Consider the following 20,823-nt stretch of genomic DNA (forward strand, 5'->3'; position numbering starts at 1 on the left):
CATCAGGGAAGGTTCAGGCTGGATGTTAGGAAAGGTTCTTCACCAAGAGGGTGGTTGGGCACTGGAGCAGGCTGCCCAGGGAAATTCATGGCATCAAGCATGCCGGAGTTCAAGAAGCATTTGGACAGCGCTCTCAGACATATGGCCTGATTTTTGAGTGGTCCTCCAACCCAGGAGTTGGACTCAATGATCCTTGTGCATCCCTTCCAACTTGGGATATTCTACAACTCTATGATTCTATAACCTGTCCCATGCACTTGGGCTTAGTTTTACGCATACTGAAATATAAAATTTCACATGGGTGGTGATTTCCCAGACTTCTAATTTGTCAAGATCTCTCTTTAAGGCCTCTCCACACTCAAGGAAGTCAACAGCTCCTATTAATTGAACATCATCTGCAAACTTACTTAGTATGAATTGGAGACCTGTGTCCAGATCACTCTGTTTCTAAAAACATTGAAAAGAACTTGCCCTAAAATGGAGCCGTGGGGAACCCCACTAGTGACTGGCCACCAGCCTGATGAAACCCCATTTACTATAACTCTTTGAGCCTGACCCATCAGCCAATTGTTCACTCACTGCATTATGTATTTGTCTAGTTTTATGCTGGACATTTGTGTCCAAAAGAATACTATAAGAGATAGTATTGAAAGCTTTGCTAAAATAAAAATAATAATAAAAAAAATCACATTACTGGCTTCTCTCTGTCAACTGGATGGGTAACTTTGTCATAATAGGAAATTAAGTAACTTACACAGGACTTTCCCCCCATGAACCTGTCTTGACAGTGACTAATGACTGTGTTGTATTTCAAGTGATTTTTTTCAATAACTGCCAGAATAATCTTTTCCATAATCTTACCAGGCTCTGCAGTGAGACTACCAGGCCTGTAGATACCAGGGTCTTCTTTCTTACCCCTCTTGAAAATTAGAAAAACATTTGCTGGCTTCCAGTCAACTGGGGCCTCTCCAAATTTCCAAGACCTTTGAAAAACAATTGAGAGAGGTCTTGCGATGACATCAGCCAGCTCTTTGGGTACCCTGGGATGAATCCCATTGGGACCTATAGACATATGTGCATTCATCTGGAACAGAAAATCCCAAACAAGCTCAGAGTTGGCTGGAAGTTTATCATTCCCCCAGTCATGGCCCTCCAAATCAGGTCTCAAGGGATCCCAGGGCCCATCATCAGTGTTACAGGCAGGGGCAAAGAATCATTAAAAGTCTCTGGTTTGTGGTGATGATCGTCATCAAGTAACAGACTTATGTTATCTCTAGTCTTCCTTCTCCTGACAATACACTTTAAAAAGCCCTTTTTGTTGGCCCCACAGTACTGGCCAGCTTCAACTCTAATTGAGTTTTGGCCGCATGAATTTTCTCCCTACAACAGCAAACAACATCTTTGTAGTCCTCCTGTGTCACCTGACCTTGCTTCCATTGCCCACCATACACCAAGAGGGGAAGATGCATTCTTATTTGTTTTCTCAGTAATTCTAAAATTATGCTATCATAAGCATAATTTTGGCTGCCTTTTGCACACAGCAGACACTGCCTCTGTCCTTGCAGTGTTCCTTTAGTTCTTTGATGCTCAGAGTCCTTATAACAGATAAACATGACCTGAAACCTAGAAAGGCAGCAATGCAAATTTACAGAAAACACTTCCCCCACCTGGGCCCCTGCAGGGAAAGAGATTTTATCATTACAGTCTACCCTGTCGTTTAATTACAGGCCTGTGTTTGGTTACAATTTGCAGAACACTCCAGGAGATAGACTTTTATGAAGCAAACGCTGGTTGTACTATCAGAAATAACTGTTTAAAACATCTGCATAGCTCTCTTGAAGTTTGTTGTATCAGAGATCTGGAGGCCAGCTGACAGGCAGGCATCTTATTAGCTCACTACTGGTAGTGTCAGTCATCCAAGAAAAAGCGTATGTGAAGGGTGGGCAGGAGTGACAGCAAATACATTCCTTTCTTAAGGAAAAATAGAGTTAATTCAAAAAGTTAAATCAAGCTGTAACATTTTTTTTCTTCATTTAAAATCCTAGCTCAGAAGATTCCAGTGTTAGCAAGACAATATGCAGAAAAAAAAAAAGCAAAAAAAAAAAAAGCAAACGTTTCTTGAGACTACTTGCACATCCTGTACTTTGAGAAACTGAGCTCTGGGCTTTGTTGTTATTTCACTTCTTCCCAACCACATCTGCCTTCTTTATTTTCTCTTTCTAAAGTGCCTCATAGTTTTGATTCATTCAAAGCTGAAGTCCTTGGAGAGCTTGATGCCGTGGGACACATATGTACACCTCTCATTAACACCCAGCTGCCAGTTCTGGGTAAGGAATTCTTCCAACTCCAACCTGGCTACTTCATGACTTTTCCAAATATCTGTTAAGAATTAAAGCAATATTCTGTGCACTCTGCTCTTCAGACAATGGCAGAATTCAATGCAAACGTTGATTTTGGACCTGATCTCCATTTCGTTGGGTTGGACTTGGCCTGATCATTTAATACTGAAGATGCTAGAAGCCAAGGGCTACAGAACTTCAGAAACAGAGAGAGTTGCAGCCTGCAAAGCCCATCCAACACGGGTGCCCACAGACTGAAACCCCAACCTTTCCATCTGCTAGAAAAAACAGGAACTGATGGAGAAAACATCTCTGTGTCACGTAGCAGAGGTCACGCCTCATCAGCCCTCTCTCGTGCAGCACACGGGACTCTCAGACCTTCCCTTCCAGAAAGCACAAAGAAACCACAGAAGGGAGTAATGGAACCCTCCAAGCCACACCAAATCCATGGAAATGAGCTTTTAATGGATACAAACAATGAACTCTTTTTCTAGACATTTTGTAAGAAAATTGAAAACACGCTAATAAAATGGCTATCATGTTCCATCGGGAGGAAAATGGGCCAGCCTACCCTCTCTGCTCACGAAAGAAGCAGGAAAACTCCCTCCAATTTAGAAACATGAATGAGATTCAACAGAGTAAAAAAATAGAGCCTTGTCTTCATCAGCAAATTCAGAATTTTGTGCGGTGGTGACAAAAAGACTACTGCAGACTAGCCCTTAGGGACATAAGTGGCATCTAACATGTCAGTCAACAAGTGCTAAATAGAAAGAGGTGAGTTAAAAAAGGAGAGATTTGTAATAATTAAAGGATCTGTTCTTCCTTGGCAGAATCTGTCTCCTGGCGATGCAGATGACTATCAAAAAGGATCTATCATGAATAGATTTAAACAGAGCTTGTTGCACAAAGCATGCAATGCCTTTCACCCCCTTGCCTGGTGTTTCTCTATGTACTTTATTGTATCTTGTATGTATCATTCAGGAACAGATTTGGATATGAGACATTTATTCCTTTTTGGGCACTGGAAAGCATCTTGGGTGAGTTACTGGTACTACATACTTCACTGATAATAGAGCTGGCATAGCATTTTGTTATTCCATACAGGAAGGGCTATTAAGACAAGAAATGAAATTATTGGCAGAGAACCACTGAAATCATGGAAGAAAAAGTTTTGTTCAGTTGGCAATTCTATGCTTGAGAACATGTGACAGAATTGTTCCCTTAAGTATAATTTTAATGGTTGTTTTAACATGTCACTCAGTGTAACAAACTCCCCTTCCCTCTGATTTCTTGATAAAGCTTTTTGTATCAGGAAAATGTGATGATTTCAGTTTTGATGTTTCCTTCCTTCATTTTGTACCATTACTGTCAGGAGTGCTTTCTTGTGTCCTCCTCAACAATGCTTTCTTCCAGCAGTGTTAAGAAGTTTGCTTGATAAAAAGCATGCTACTCTTTCAGAACTCACACACTTCTAGTCCCCTTGCAAACCTCAACAGATCCTGCTCTTTCCCTGATCCTCCATAAGCCAAGCCTAGGATGTGTCAATTTAATTGTAAGCTGACATGTGTCCTCTTTGCTCATCTTTGCATACAAACAGAATATAAATGCAGTCCTTTGTCCTTTGCAAAGCCAGCCTTGTCTTCAGTACCGGTTAAGAGAGCAGCCTTCCCCATCCTCAGATCCTGTCTCTCCTCTTTCCCCCTCCTCGCTGAGTTTCACAGACTGCTTATATCTTTCAGAAAGTGAGCAGGCGACTCTCTGTGCCAGAAATTTCTCATTATGTGTTGTACAGCCCCAGGCTCAAGAACTCTTGATCCCTCGAGCTCCCTCAGAATACAATGAACAAAGGCATAAAATAAGCCACTATTTGAAAGTGTCACATTCATTAGAGATGAGCTGTAGAAATAACTCTGGAACTAAGCAACCCTGAACTTGGAGAACATAGAAGTTCAAATCCAAGCTCGATGTTGTGTGCGCATTTTCATGTTTAACAGATAGAACAAAGACATAATTTTCCTTACGGGGCTGACCAAATTTCACCCAGTGTATCCAGCTGCAACCATCTGATATGCTTGGGAGATCAGGGCCTGACCTGGACTGTGTTATCAGCATAGTAGATCTTGCATAAGAACTGCATCTTTACTCTTCAGGGATTCAGGAATTGAAAATGAAGCCTTGATTTCATGTGCCATTTCTGTTAAGAGGCAAGTATCACCATGGAAAGCTAATGATATTATTTCTACTCCTGCTTATTCCCACTGATAAACAGCCCAAAGAAGATTAGTGGTACATGCTGCTGCATTAATGAAGGAGACATCATTTATCAGCAAACACAGTGACACAGGCTCTGACCTTTGGCTCAAACACAATCCCATCTGCTGACTTCACTCCCCGGGAAGAATCCTATAAGCAGAAAATACAAGCTCCTGGGAACTAGGGAAGAATTTAATACAGACATTTCATTTAGCTTTAATATTTCCTGGTTGCTGGACTTGAATGAGGCATCTGAAAACAAGAGGAAACCATTTCCTCTTCCCAAGAGAGATGGTCTCAGTGCAAGCTGAGAATTCACTGTTTTCACCAGCTGCAAAATAAGTGCAAACAGACTCAAAAAGGGAACTCCTACAGCTTTGAGATTTTAGGTTTGGAGCACACCTGGATAAAGAATATATCCTCTTATGGTTGTGGTCATTATTTTGATTAAAAATCCCTGGCCCAGTGTAGTTTGGACTGTTACAGTGACTTTAGCAGTACAGACATTTCAGGAGGTTAGGAATTAGGTGCTTATCTGCTGTACCAAGCAGTTCACTCCTGACATATCAAAGCATGCAGCAAACTCTCTGAGACAAGGCTTAGCTCCTCAGTTGCAAAGGACCTTCAGAGATATATCTAGTCCAATTGCCTGATCACTTCAGGACTAACCAAAAGTTAAAGCATATTATTGAGGGCATTGTCCAAATGCCTCTTGAACACTGGCAGGCATGGGGCATCAGCTCCCTCTCTGGGAAGCCACTTCTAGTGTTTGACCACCCTCGCAGTAAATAACTTTTTCCTTATATCTAGTGTGAACCTCCCCTGCCGTAGCTTTGTGCTGTTCCTTTATGTTCTGAATAACACTTCATAAAGTGTTAGCATCAGATGAACACCTGACAAGATGCTGGTTCTTTATTCCCCTGGAATATATGGAGTACATGTCCCAGAGGGGAGCAGTGATAGCCCAGATGACAGTATCCTCTTTTCCTTCTGACTTCATGGTGGTGACATGTTGGTGATTCATGCCTGGGAAATTAGCCCTCAAAAACAATCACAACTCTTTCAGCTTAGAGCATCCCTCATGTTTATGTCGCTCTCACAGAAAGACCCCTAGGTCAGTAAGTTATACTAAAGGCAAGCACCCTCCTTTGGTGGTCTTTTTAGCAACTGAGGTGAGATAAGCTAAGGAGCAGATACCGTAGATGCTGGAGACATCTCTTTTTATGGCCATCCAGGAAGGAGAGTGAAAGGAAGCTGTTTATGGCCGCATTGAGCTGCTTTTGCAGGCTTTCTGGGAAGTGAGGACCCATGCAGAGGCCCCTTGCATCTGGACGACAGATTCAGACAATGGATTGTTTTTAATCTTGGTGTATAGAAGATTCCAGCTAAACTGATATCATATGTGCTTTGTCTGGTCCCCAGCCAGCATGGGTGAGGCAGACAAATGCAAGAACAATCTTTTGCACCCTGAGGTTGGGTGTGTGGTTCTAGTACAGCCCAACCTTTGCCCATTGGCTAGCCAAACTGCATGGGACATAAATTTGATATGGGGAACTGGTTTGTTGCCTGAGATTTGTGTTAAATGGCTGTTTTGGATTCTTCTGTTTCCAAGTCCTTGGGTGCTGGAGCACTGCAAGGAACCCTTCTGTTCAAACTTTGTAAAGTCTTATGGCATCCTGCCAGTGAAGATGCACTGAAACAGATGTTTTCTCAACAAAAAAAAAGGAGTTTTCAACCCCCACCAAAGGATTAGCCCCTGAGCTGGTGTCTTACTTTGGAAAAGTTTTTCTGAAGGGCTATACCCAGGTCACACAGCATGCATTGACAGAGGCACTACTAGAATTATACCAGCCGAGAAAATGTCCAGTGGTTTGAAGGAGAGTGGGCATATGGGAACAGTCACTGGGAAGCAGTGAGATGTTTTTATTATCCCTGAGAAGACACTAGGATTAGGAGAAGCCCCATAGGATAATGTATGCTGCAAATGCACAGTGCCATGGAGGTGGGTTTTTGTCATACTGACTGCTTCTAATAGTTGCCTACAGTTCTGTCAGTAACTTCGCCACCTGGAAACAAAATTCCAGGTTAAACATCTGGATTCCAGTGCATTCATCATCCCTTCTCTTCATTACAACAGAGTCTTGGAGAAGAATGAAAGGCAAGTGGAATTCCCGAAGCCCATCTAGGTGGGACACAGTCACACGAGCACAATGAACATATTTAAACCTGAAAATGGCATACATAGGCCAGCAGAGTTTCATTAAGGGATGTGGGAAAGAGCTTTAATAACTGATGCAGGAACAGCTGTTTTCCTTTTCACAGAATGACAGAATGTTAGGGATCGGAAGGGACCTTGAAAGATCGTCTAGTCCAATCCCCTTGCCGCAGCAGGAACACCTAGGACAGGTCACACAGGAACATGTCCATGGTGGGTTTTGAATATCTCCAGAGAAGAAGACTTGACAACCCCCCTGGGCAGCCTGTTTCAGTGCTCCGTCACCCTCACTGTGAAAAAGTTTCATCTCATATTTAAGCGTCATATTTAAGGGGAACCTCCTACGTTCCAGCTTGCACCCATTTTCATTTGTCAGATGTTTGGAAAACACAACAAAATGTTTATTCCTCCACTTCTGAGTAGTGCAGCCTGCCTGGCAAGGCAGAATAACAGCTGCAAAATGCCTGGGGGCGGTGTGTCCTTCCTGTAGGGGTCTGCACACCTCTCAGGGACATTCTGAATGGCGGTAGCGGAGCTGCTGAGACTGGACCTTAGGGAACTGGAGTCAAGCTATCAAAACAGCATAAAGAGTGCTCAGATTGGTGGCATGGTGAATAACATATTGACTGTACACAGTCCTAGTCTGCGCTCCACATTTTACTATGGATTTACCTAGCTTTGAACCTAGCTGTGGTCTAAGTAGGAGGTTGAACTAGAGGCCTCCAGAGATCCCTCCTGTTCAATTAGTCTTGTGTTGGCATTAAAATATCTTTCAGACAACACCCATAGAAAACAGAACAAAACAAAACAAAACACTCTGAGTTTAAGAGAAGATCAGGCAAGGTCCATTCCTCATTTTCTTGCCTTGTACTCTAGGAAACAGATAAGCAGATCAGAAATTCATACTGCAGTGCTTTCTCTAACATGCCTTGGTGCTTGCAGTGCCCTCTCCTACTTGGAAATGAGGGTTGGCATGGGGGCTCTCTCATCTCTCTACTTTACCAGCCTTGGAGATGCCCTTAATGCAGAGAGATTCACAGAATCATAGAATGGTGATTCTCAGGTTTTTAAATGCCCTTGTGTTCTCGGAGTGGATCTGGGAACCCAGTGCTGTGCAGTTTGGTGAAGCTGTGCAGATGGATGTCGGCAGTCTTACCTTCACATCTGTGGCTGGTCTCACTCTGCTTGTGTCCTGCAGGGCATTTGCACTCATAAGAACCTACTGTGTTGATGCAGTTACCTCCCTGACAGAGGCCAGGAATGGCTTGACATTCATCCACATCTACAAGGAAAAAAGCAAAGACATTAGAAAGTACAGCCACTGCAACGGATGAAGGTTCAGCCCAGCAAGGTGAAGAACAGGTAGTGCTATGAGAAACAGGAAGCTTTGCTCCAAGTAGGTGGATTTACATTTTTAATGCAATTACCCATTGGATTACATTAGAGATAAGGTGAAGGACAGAAAATGGACATAAAATTATTGTTGGCTTATCTACACAAACAAGAAGGGAGAGAATACTATTGTATTGTTTTTCACGGCAAACATCTCCAGCCTCAGCAGCCAGTTTCACATGGAGGAAAAGGCCACAATCATTGTGGCTACCTCCTCCTGGTTCAGTCAGTGGCTGAGCTGGAGATGAGAGATGATTTGCCCTGCAGCCTTCAGAGAGCAACATCTGATGCAGGGCAGAAAGGGGAACACACAAACTGTAAGCTTGTCTCATCAGCCCAGACCCAGCAAGCTCATCCTGCAGCCATGATTTCCTCATCTGTGACGGGAAACTGAATGTGACTGGGGAAATCCATACATTGAAACTACCTCAGAATGGAAATCATCTTAACACAAACATTGTAACATGTTAGAAAAACAAATATATATGTAGATATTAATTACATTAAGTATTACAAATTTTACAAGTCTTGTGGAAGTAAAATGACCACGGAGAGTAGGTATTATGTCAGAGGAAACAGAATCAAATAATAAAGCTAAACTTGAAGCACCCACTTTTATTCAAATAATTTCAAACGCTTCCACTGGAAACTTAACTAAAGGCAGTACACTCGCCTGAAACAGTCTGACCTCATGGAATGTTTCCAGCTGAAAATATTTCTACCTGCTCTCAACTACAAGACAGACAAACCAAGGGAGAAGCAAGGGACCCAGGGCACTGCTGGTAAAGCTGGAACATGTTGCCTGTGGCACAAACACTGCTCTCCCCTGCACCACAGCCTTAATTAAAGAGACCAAACTTTGGCCTCCAGAAATGAGTAAAAAAATGTCATTCTTCAATGCCCTTACCTTGGTTCTGTCCACAGACCACTTTTTGTCACTTGTGACGAATATTACTGAAGTGTATGTCACATGGGAGACCTAAGGTCTATGGTGAATCTTCTGACATAACTGTGGATTTAGCAAAGTTTACACAGACAGCTTTCTCTATATTGGGACTCCTGTCCGCTATCCATCACTTGTGCTTTCAGTACGCATCAGAATGGATAAGGGAACATCATCTTATATGTTCATGGCATTTACCTTGGCAGGCTCCAGTGCGAATGTTGGGAATGAAACCTCGGCGGCAGGGATGAGGTTGGGCAGGGCACATCTCACATGGGTGACCCCAGGCCCGTCCAATGGTGGCACAACACATGGTCTTGGTACAGACGATCCCACTGAGCTGGCCCTGGCACATCTGGTTATTTACTTGGCTAAAGCAGGGACCAGTACGATAGTCTGCGGGAGAATAAAAATAACCACAGGTTAGATTAAGAAACAAGCACAAGGTCCTTTGTCAAACACTGTGTCTATTCCCCATCCCACCAGCACAGCCATTTAAGTACAGAGTCAACAAGTTCTGGAAAAAAATTATGCAATCATGGGAAGATGAAAAATTTAAAACTAAGCTGGAGACTAGCACTGGAATTAGTAGCCGCCTTTCAGATGCATGTTTCATGTGATTGTCTAGAGGTTCTCCAAGACAGCTCTTCCTTGTCCACCCCAGGTTCATACCATGAACTAGAGCTATTTCATGCTCTGAGTCAGTGGTCTTTAAGCACTGGCCCCAGAACGAACTCAAAACACAAAGTCAGGCAAAGGGGAGATTTCAGGGCTGCACGTTCACCTGTTCTGTGGATGGTTGTCATCAATGAAGCAATTGAACTTAAGGGAAAAGATGTATATGGCGATGGCATGGTAAAAGCATCTCATGAACAGTCTTAGGGCCTGACAATCCACATAACATGAACATATGGGCAAAGTACAACATTTTGGTCCCTGAGGACCTCCTTTCATCCCCATAACAGGGAACTCCAATGCCACATTGCCATACTCAGCAAATGCAAGCCTCATACCTCCAGGTCAACAAAATTTATAAAAAAGAGCTTATTTCAAGATGTTGGTTTCTTTGTTGTGTCCCTACACTGTGTTGAAATATAAATTATCATCAAGCATCAGTGTTCAGATCAGCTCAGAGATGTTTTTGCAGTGAAACATTTGAATTTGTCATGTGAAGTAACAAAAAGTTGTGTGGAAAGTGGTGATAGCTAAATCATGAGCCATGAGCAGTAGTGGCACACACATCTACTGACTAATAATTCTATTTCCAGAAATGTGTTAGTAAAACAAGACACACAACAAAGGAAAGCTCATTGTCTATGCTCTGTTTCTTGGCCTGCAAGCTGTCAGATACAAGCCTTTCCACACATGATCTTTGCAATTGGTTGCCGCCTTCTTAAATACTGACACAGATGTGCAAAAAGCAAAAAACAAGGAAAACCATTGAATAGATGCTTTGAGACAGGAAACTTTCTCCCACTGGTACAGCCACATTGTCAGACCTGCATTTGCATGAAACCATGACGGAGTGCTTTTATCCTGGGCTATAAAAGATCATCTGGAAATGCTGGAAATTACTATAGGCTTTAGGCTGAGAATGCCTGTGCTTATATACCTTCCTCACCCCTGTTGTCTATGCTGAGTCAAGTCTGGGTGAGCTACATCTGTATTACGATTGTTCCACCTGGAATCAGGGTAAGCATTAGCTACACAGCAAAGCACACAACAAATCCTCTTCTAACTCTTGGGAAGAACCCACAATTCCTTAATTCCAGCTTAATGTTCCCTCTTATTTGTATTTTTGAGCAGCTGAAAACACAGTCATACTTAAAATTTAATACTGATGAAAGTCTCAAAAGAAGGTTGGTCTGTGGATGTCACTGAGAAGTAAGCAACAGGATGGATTTGAGAAAAAAAGGGCAATGATTTTAAAGTTACGTAGGTATAAAGCTGACAGTAGCTCATAAAAATGCATTTGTTTGGAAATCAGAACAGACGTGTATTGTGTTTGCAATGGTAAGTTACCAAATAGTCATAGTTTGGTTTTTGACCAAAATTTTAATGAGATACCAAAGCACATGGTTCTCATTAACTTCTCCTGCCACGCCAAGTTTAATGCTTTAGTTTGTTCTAGTTTATTCCTAGAAAACAAATCAACATATTTTGAGTTGTTCTCTCACCCACTGTCTTTTTCTTATAAAACTGAAAGCCTCTTGCTCAAATTTTTAACATTGAGACCAAGGAGATCTCTCAATAACCATACAGGTGAACAATTTTAAAACTTTAAATTTAAATGTCTGATGTCATTGTGGTATGTATCTACAAAGGGCTCTATTTGACTTAGAAAGTCAGATCACATACACGTATAACAGAAAATTGAGACATAACAGCACTCTACAGAAGGCAGAGGTGAACTTGCACCTCCCACATCATCCTGCTGAAGCACGGCTGGATGCACTGCAGCAACACTTCCTTGAGACTGATAATGAAAGTGCAACTGTAAGGACAGCACTCAATTTTAAACAAATAATTGACAAAAATAGATTTCCATATGTAAATTACTTTCTTGGATGGAATGAAGCTAAGGAAATTGCAGTCTGGAGTCCAGAAAGTCTGCCTGCATTCCAATTCCCATCTGTTGCTAATTTTAATGGGTCAAATTATTAAATATTTAATGAGGCAACAATCTTCTTCTTCTTCTTCTTTTTTTTTTTAAAAAGGAAATATGTGTACTTAGGAGATGCCTAAAGACTTGTTACAGTCTACATAGAGGATCCCATCTTCCAGGAACTTTGTTGCAGGTAGTTGTCCTTTAGAAGCTGGGTCTTTTCTGCTGGATTTCTTATAAAAGCAGAGAAGAAGCGCGTTCCTCATTGAAAGCTGGGATTTATTCCTGTTTCCTCTTTCATACTCACTCAGCCTTACAATTACAGTGTCCAGTAGTAGAATATGGGTGATTTCCATCTTTCCACCTGCAGGTAGATCTCATTAAAGAGACTGCAATAAATACATCAGGCCTTATTTTAGGAAGAAAAACTTCAGTCTATGCTATCTAGTCCTTCACCAATCAGCTGTAGATTTAAAAAACAACAGGCCAGTTTGCTGCCTCACTTATCCTCTCCAAAAATAGTTTTGCAAACAGTAAATACTCATTATAGGACAGACATCAGTTATCCTCCCAATATCTATCAACTGCAACATTACACATCTCATTTTTCTTTCTTGCTTGCTCTGTTAGCTTCAAAGTAGACCATACTCAGTGCCCTTGGTCTGTAGGCTTCTTATCACAGTGGAGTTAGATTAGGTTACTGGTCATATACTTGTCCCAGGCAGCCAGCAAATTGTGCTCAAACTTCAAACCACACGACGGAATCAGAGTTGCAGCATCAAGGTGTTTGTGTTAACCACAAGAAATCTGATTCCTTGCTATGCTCTTTCTTTTCAAACCCTCACCTCCCCCTACCCCACTGGGACAGTAAGGTTTTAAAACACGAGCTAACCTAAACTACACACTTCTGCAGATGCCGCAGTCAGTTCAGGGCTACAATGAGTCTTGTCTGCCTAATCCTACAGCCAATACAGGCCCCAGATGTGCTCAGAAGAGGAAGTGTAACAAGAACAGACCTCATTCCCAATTTCCATGTTTGGCTGGTTGTCATGGAAATCGCTAGGAACCCCTTTGGCTAATGAATGGTCACTCCCCAAACCCTTAGGGAGTGGGATCCAAGCCACTGCACACCCTCTTACACTGAGCCACATGATTCCGCTTGCAAACAGCTTCCTGCAAATATCCCTTTAAACATTTTTCACTATCCTAACTAGTGTGTCCAGGACATAAGTGGAGGAATACTTTACAGTTGCTGCAGACATCTGTCTTCACCAACATGCTGCATGGACTTCTGCTGGAAAGTCTGTGACAGTCCAACATGAGAGTGGAGTGAATGGATTCAAGCATTCCTGATTCAGCCAAGCCAGAGCACAGAGCCTCATAGCTACCCCTGCTTCCAGCACCTAGGGTGCTACATTGATCAGGGATGTTGTCCTGGCTTTGCCTACACTATTTCACCCAAGTTCACCTTGCCAGAATACATCTCACCTACTACAAGAGGTAATAAGAATGTCACACGATTCTGCCAACTGTAATTCTTGCCAGAAATGCAGCTTGATCTCATTAAAAAGAATAATCCATCCAGACTATTTAAAATTACCACTCTGAGACTATCAAACATTTATGTAGAACAGTTGCAAGGCACCTTCTTTATTGCTAGGTTTCCCCAGTGTTAAATGAAGAAAATGGAAATCTTTTGTACAGAATGTTTCCCTGGGATATACAGCATAACTGAATGCCACTATTTTGTAGGGAAATGTTAATTTCAGCAACTCAGTCTAATTTCTTTGAAGGAGCTCTCACACTCAACACTTCTATTAATAAGGGCATTTTTCATATATTCATTATAACTTCCATGCAACTTCAGATAGCTTTTTATAACAGCTGAATTGACACAGTTTCTGAACCTGGAATATTTACAACTTCATAACCAGTTTAAATTATTTCTTTGCTGTGGAAACACACAAACAAAAAAAAGACATTTTAAACGAACTTTTTACTCTCTTTTAACTTGTCCTTACTGTCCCTCTGGGAAAACAAACTAACAAACAAACTAAAAGGTAGTTTTTGACACAGAACTTCTACAGAAAAGTATTTTGCTTGAAAATTTTCACAAGAAAAAGGATAGCCTTCCCCACTTCTATCACATCCATCTACCCAGCAGGGTGTCACCATGTAAATAAATGCTTGGAATGGGAATTCACATCCCTGGGTAAAGATTCAAAAGCAGTAACAATTACACTACTTTCATCGCTATTTAAAACCATAATCCCAGAAACACAAATATGCCTGACCCCGTCATGTAAGCAGTTCTGCAGATTCCACACTAAAAGGAACATAAAGCGATGGAAGAGCTCTCCTCTGCACTCTCACTCCGTCTTCTAGACTGTCCTTTCTTTAGCACTATTTAGCTGGAATCCCCTTGTGAGACAGGCCATGGGCCATGTGAATTCCTTCTTTGCAAAATAAATAAATAGAGCAGCAAGGAAGAAGAGATTTTCTTTGCTAAAAATCAAATTCCATCTCATAATAAACAATGCTTTTAATGAAGGCTTTTTCTTAAAACGGTATGGACAAATGCTGCTTGTAAGTAATCTCCAGAGAGATACAGCTTCACTGTGATGAGGTCACTATAACATACCCCAGGCTTTGGCAGAGTTCCACATTGCTTTCTAAAAGCTCAGCGAACCAGTAAAGGGGCGCAAGGACAGTGGCTAGCAATCCTGATATCTATTTTTCTAATGTCATTGCACGATTTCCGTCAGCAGAAGACTTGGTCCCCAGTCCAGCGGGGCAAAGCCTTGCAATTCTTTTTGTCTGTAACCTTCTGGGCTTTTGGGGCAGAAAGCACACAAATGGGTAGTCAGCACAGCCCTGGGAGTGAGCAAGAGCTGATGCAATCAAGGCAAGGCACTAATCTGGCAGATTCCCACGCAGACTTCTACCCAAAAGATTCCCATACAACGCCTGCTATCCCTAATAGGGGTATTCCTTGAACAGCCCACAGAGGAGGCCAGCTGTGCTCTCAGGGACCTGCCAGGTGAGCTCATAAATTACAAATTAAAAGCCTAAATGGAGCAATTTATGCTCTACTCACAGACAGACCATGGACAGAAAGTACCCAGAGGACCACCATGCAAAATACACCAGACAAAAAACAAACTGAAGGGAGTGAATACAAGTCCGCCAAACATTCTGCAATTGTTCCTGCTGTAGTAAATGCAGATTTTAGTACATTGACTATAGGTTTCTGCATGTAGTGCAACCCTAAATATCTGTTAAACCTCTCAGGCTGTGTACATCCATGACAGCTTTGATGAGAGGGTGGATGGTTGGTGCAGAGAGCACGAAGGTCTCTGTGAAGGACTCAGTTTTCATGGAATACTTTCTCCACCTAGTCATTTCCTTACCTCATACAAACACAGTCATATTCTTGATGTTTAACTTTTTGGAGTTTTGCAAAAAAAGAAAAAGCTGGCTGGGGCAGTTTATAAGGCCAGACATTCCAACTGTTGAAAAAACACATTCAAAGGAAATAGTAAAGAAAGAACTTTTTTAAGTTTTCCTGTCCTATTTTTACAGTTTCCTGTCAAAATCTTTGCCTGATGAAACCTGAGATAGAGCTTCATGTATAACCTTCCTCCAAGGGTTCTTCGCTCCAGTGGCATCTGAGGCACAAAGCACACATAGCAACAAGGAGCCAATACTTGAAGCAGTTGTAGAAACGTGTGTCAGTGTTGGAGCAGGAGGCTGGCACCACCACGCTGTGTTCTCCATCGTAGAAGAGAGGTGTTGAATCACGCCTGGTCGGTTAGTGCAAACATGGAGGTGCTGGGGGTGGCATAGGGGTTTAATAGCTCTGGACTCTTCTCTCCAAGCACATCTGCCCCAGGTGGAACCTTGCACCTCTCAAACTCCTTTGGCAGAGATTACAGCTATGGGCAGGCTCCTGGATACCACGGGAAAGAACATATGGAGATGGTGGCTGGGATGGGATGGACTGAGCTGAACTTGGAGGAATTTCTCCTGGACAGCTGCTGATTGTGTTCACCATAGGAGTCCATGGCTGAGTACAAGAAGAAGAAATTTGTGTCTGTCAGGTGAGAAGTATTTTGGGGCAAAGTATTTATGGACTTTGCCTACCTTCCTTCTGGCAATAAGTTAACAATAACAATAAGTGAACAATACGTTAGGAGCGAGTACTGAGAAGGACACAAATGAGTGAGGATGACTTCCAAACATTGTGGCTAGTTTTACAGATCTTGCCTGATTGTATTAATATTACCGTGTTTGAGCTGCAGTCATCTGTTGCTCCATTCAACAAAGTCTTTGTGCTTCAAAACACAGTGCAGTGCATGGCTTATGCTAGAAAGGGCAAGGTGATCTTTGGAAAAGGCTTATTCACAGTTAAAATATCTTGAAATAGATGGAAGAAGTCTCAGGAGTGACCAGGCGGACACAAATCACGTGTTACTTGCTTCTTTTCAGACTCAATTAAAATAATTGAAAACATTGCATTCTCCTTAGCATCTTCTTATCCCAGTACACTTCAGCAGGCTTTGTTTTCTTTCTGCAGTCAATGGTAAGAGTATTTATTGGGCAGACTGTGAAAAACATGCAAAAAATAGGACTGTTAAGGACAATTTGATTGAAGACGGCAGAAAATGAGTGCTCAGAGCTCAGATCAGTAAAACAGGATTCAGCAGCCATCCTGTATATGGAGTAAGAGATTGCCCCAAAATATCTCCCAGTCTAGTAATGCACTGTTATCCTCAATGACTTGTCACAAAGTGTAACAAGCTCAGTAGTGAATACGGGAAGGCAACCCAAAGGCCTGGACCACACAATTAGCCTTTGTCCCGATAAAGCACTGAAGATGTAACAGCACTGGCACTGTTTTCTAATGCCTAATGTAGGTCATTTATCTTCTGACATATCAGAATAAGCTGTTCAGATATACTCAAATCTGCTACTTGTAAATCACCCTGTTTCCAGCATAATAAAATCACAGAATCATAGAATAGCTTGGGTTGGAAGGGACCTCAAAGATCATCCAGTTCCAACTCCCCTGCCATAGGCAGGGGTGCCACCCACTAGATCAGGTTGCTCAGGGCCTCATCTAACCCGGTCTCGAATACCTCCAGGGATGGGTCATCCACAATCTCTCTGGGCAACCTGTTCCAGTGCCTCACCACCCACTGAGGGATGAATTTTCTCCTAACCTCTAATCTAAATCTCCCCACTTTTAGTTTAAAAACATTCCCCCTCATCCTGTCATTATCCGATAGAGCAAACAGGTGCTCTCCATCTTTTTCATAAGTCCCCTTTTAGTACTGAAAGGTCGCAATGAGGTCACCCTGGAGCCTTCTCCTCTGTAGGCTGAATATCCCCAGCTCTCTCAGCCTTCCTTCATAGGAGAGGTGCTCCAGCCCCTTGATCATCTTTGTGGCCCTCCTCTGGACCCACTCTAACAGATCCATATCCTCTGTGCCGGCAGCCCCAGACCTGGATGCAGCACTCCAGGTGGGGCCTTACAAGGGCAGAGCACCGGGGCACAATCACCTCCCTCCCCTGCTGGTCACTGCTTTGTTGATGCAGCCCAGGATGCAGTTGGCCTTCCGGGCTCCAGGCACCCACTGACGGCTCATGTTGAACTTTTCATCCACCAGAACCCCCAAGTCCTTCTCTGCAGGGCTGCACTGTCTTCTGCAGTGAACTTTTAGTATAAGACCTCATAGGAAAGGAGTCAATGGTTAGTACAAGGGGGGGAAATGGTAATGATAATACATCAATCCAGTTCAGCCTGTCTACCCTGTATTCACATCCTGACCCATACAGAGGAAGTGTTTAGCTTTCCTGCAGGTGCTCCTGGGTTCTCTCTAGTTCCCTGAGCTCTTGAGGAGCAGGACAGCACACTGCTTCAACTCCCAGCCACAAACATAGTGTGTGGACCCTGTCTGCCTGGACAGACCTGGATCTGCTGTGCCACTGTGAGCTGAATGCCTATTTGTAGAACTGCGCTAGGGCCTTCAGTAAATGTAGGCCAAGCAACGCCCCTCTTGAGTATGCATTCCTCCTCTTCTACCTTCACAGGTCTAGGTCTGCAGTCAGCAGAGCGCTGATGCACATCATCCTTGGGTTGATCTCAGTCCAGTGAAAATGCAGTGATTCAGGTGTTCATCTCCAAACATGCTTCACTGAGCTGGTGACTGTGACGTGGTGTTGTATTGTACTCCTCGTAGCTAGCTAGCTGAGGCTGCTCACAAACCCTTGCAGAGAGAGTCTCTAGATATCAGTGAAATGTGAAGCGAGGCATTTACTTTCTTGCCAGTTTCCTCCCAAAAGGACTACTTCTGACGTCATGTCCCCTCGAGTGGCTGGTGGCTGCCAGATACATCCCAGGCCCCTTGGCACATTTGTTCCAATGTGTCATGTGTTTAGATCCGCTCTTCAGAGGCTGTCTTTGTACCCATGGATGTGAGAAACTCGGGTACTTCACAACCTTGTTTTTTTTCTGCTCCAGTGATGTTCTGCTCCCATATGCACTGAGCAGCATGTTCAACAACACCAGGATACTCTGTTGGACACATGACACCCCTTCCCACACTGAGAACGAGAGATAAAGCCACAGGTGACTGCATCCAAGAGTGATGAAGGGTCAGAAGATATGACAGTCACCTTTCTGCCTAACTCAGTGCAGGCAATGAGGTGCCAGCTACACAAACTGGAAGACCCCAACCTATATTGTTCCAGCGTTCTCCTGTGCACAGTGAACTGAGCTCCTTACTGAGCACCAAGCAGAAAACAACAGTGTTTTGGGAGTGCTGTCCCACGTCTCAGAGGAAGAAAAGTAGTATGTGATCATCTACAATCATACCAGAATGCTCACAGGCATGCAGCAAAATTATACATGGAGGATGTGTCTACATCCCACCAGTGCTCTCAGCTGACCATGGCTGGCTTTCTGCAGAGAAGAGAGGGAAATGTGGTTCCTCAGGGCTACAAATAGCTTATCAAATAAGCCCACCCACAAGAAGAAAATAGCAAACTACAACTGACAATAGAGTTAGACTCCACTCATGGTGAAGTTTCTGCCAGATCTTTCAGCCTAAAAGCATACTACAAGTTATGGCAGTATATATATCAGAGCAATCTTCCTCTCTGGACTACATTTGATTAACAAAGTACTTATTCTATCCCACTGTAGAGAAATGGCAGTTCATGCCTCACCTTTGAAGGCAGGCTGAGAAGAAGGAACACTATCACATACCTCAGCTACGAGTTCTGTTTTACGTCTTACCATCTGCATTACCAGAGTACTGGGAAAATCAATTAAATGCCTCATTTCAAACTAGGATGAGAAATCTCTTTGTAAACACAGTCTTCTATTAAAAAGCTCATTTGGGAAAAAAATCTTAACCACTGCCAATAGCATTCCTCTATAAGTTTTTTACTTGAAGTAATTTCAAATTTAATCTGGAATTGAGTGGAAGAACCACTGGCTGGGTGTAGGCAGATTAATTTCTCAGCCATATACTGTACTCACACCACTCAGACAGCTTTGATGGGCCTGACAGAATGAGCCACAGTAGCCAGTGTTTTCCTTTTTTTTTTTTTTTCCCCCAGAGAATTAATATGAAACCCAAGAAATGAATAAGAGTTCCTGAAACTCTGGAACAGCTTTTCAGTTCAGGGGATGCCTGTGAACTGCCCGGCAAAGCATTTCAGTTCAGTCTCATATTAGGATGGCTCACTGACCATTTCTCCACCCATGCCCAGTGTTTTTCTGAGACAACAAGGGATGTCAGCAAGACAGAGGCACAGAGGGTATCTAAGACAAAAGCTAAGGCTGTTCCACAATATAAACTGTCATGTCTCCTAACCCTTCAAAACATGGGACCAAAGTGGAGTGCTCCATCTGTCCTAATAAAATCCACCCTAGCGAAGAAACGCAAAAAGAAAAGGAAGGTGACAGGAAGGTCACCTCTCCCTCCCCTCAGTCAATCTTTCCCCAGCTCCCCAGTGTTGAGGTCAAGGCTTTGCTCATCCCTTCAAAGTGCTGCGTGGTCTCAGCAGTACAAATACAAATGCTTTCAAAAAGCAGGAGCCACATCCTGCTTGTTGATTGTTGCTATGTATCTTCCCACATCACTTGTTCTTTGAGAAGAGCACCTGGATTGGGGCTCAGTTTCACAGTCCGCATGGACCTCAGGCACAGCCATAGGTAGTATGGAGGAGGTATTTTTTCAATTTATTCCCAAAACAAAAATTCTGTTAGGCACCTCAAATTAATAAATGTGACATATGTTCTTCTGAAATGCAAAGGCTGAGATTAAAGACCTTTCTGAGTTATCTCAGATATCATTAAATTTCTGTAGTTTTCGTGGCCCCCCCTTGTTACCATGATGTATCTTCTTGCATGCCAGGTCTCTGGGGCAGTTTCCAGCTGAACGTACAAAATATGTACAGCTCTACCAACTATTTCACTTAGAGCAGCATTCTGGAAGTTCAGGACTATGAGCTGAGTTTTAGAAAGGAGTGAATAGAGGGACTGTGTTTACTGTTGGCTGCTTCCTGTCAGAGTTTTAGCATATACATAGGGGGATCTGACACATCCTGTATAGCTGATTCTTTTCTCCTAATCATCCAAATTAAACTGAAAATTTGGGAAGTAAATCATTATGAAGAGGAAGCAGAAAAGCTGAGACTAAACCACATGATAAGTCTTCTATGGACTGGGGAGGCTTTACAAGCAAGAATAATGGAATATTCTGCAATATTCCCACCATCTGGAAATCTGAGTGGATTAAAGTGCTGTTTATGCTGACAGACTCATTAACATCCATCTGTACGTTACAAAATGGTGTTTTGGATCATGTATGCTGTTTATATATGGCACAGAGCATCTGTCACTAAAAAAGCTGCAGCTGGAGGGAATGTAATAGATCACTTTGGATTCCTCTTTCCCTTAGACAAGATTAACTCTACTAGAATTAGATCTAACAAATATTTATGTTACCTGCTCTTAAACACCTGCAGTTATGGAAACAGGCTCCTTAAGCAACTCTTCTAGTGG

General features: G+C 42.7%; 1 protein-coding gene across 1 annotated transcript in view; it reads right to left on the reverse strand.

Annotated features, from left to right (window-relative positions):
• LOC118258995 (fibrillin-2) overlaps positions 1 to 20,823 on the reverse strand; it is a 111,196-nt gene that overhangs the window by 51,651 nt on the left and 38,722 nt on the right. The window contains exons 6-7 of the mRNA XM_035568150.2: positions 9,341 to 9,538; positions 7,964 to 8,089 (exon numbers count right to left, since the gene is read on the reverse strand). Of these exons, the coding sequence (XP_035424043.2) occupies positions 7,964 to 8,089; positions 9,341 to 9,538 (324 nt within the window). The remainder of the gene's footprint in view (positions 1 to 7,963; positions 8,090 to 9,340; positions 9,539 to 20,823) is intronic.

This window comes from Cygnus atratus, chromosome 26 (genome assembly GCF_013377495.2).
Source record: "Cygnus atratus isolate AKBS03 ecotype Queensland, Australia chromosome 26, CAtr_DNAZoo_HiC_assembly, whole genome shotgun sequence".
Lineage (NCBI taxonomy): Eukaryota > Metazoa > Chordata > Aves > Anseriformes > Anatidae > Cygnus > Cygnus atratus.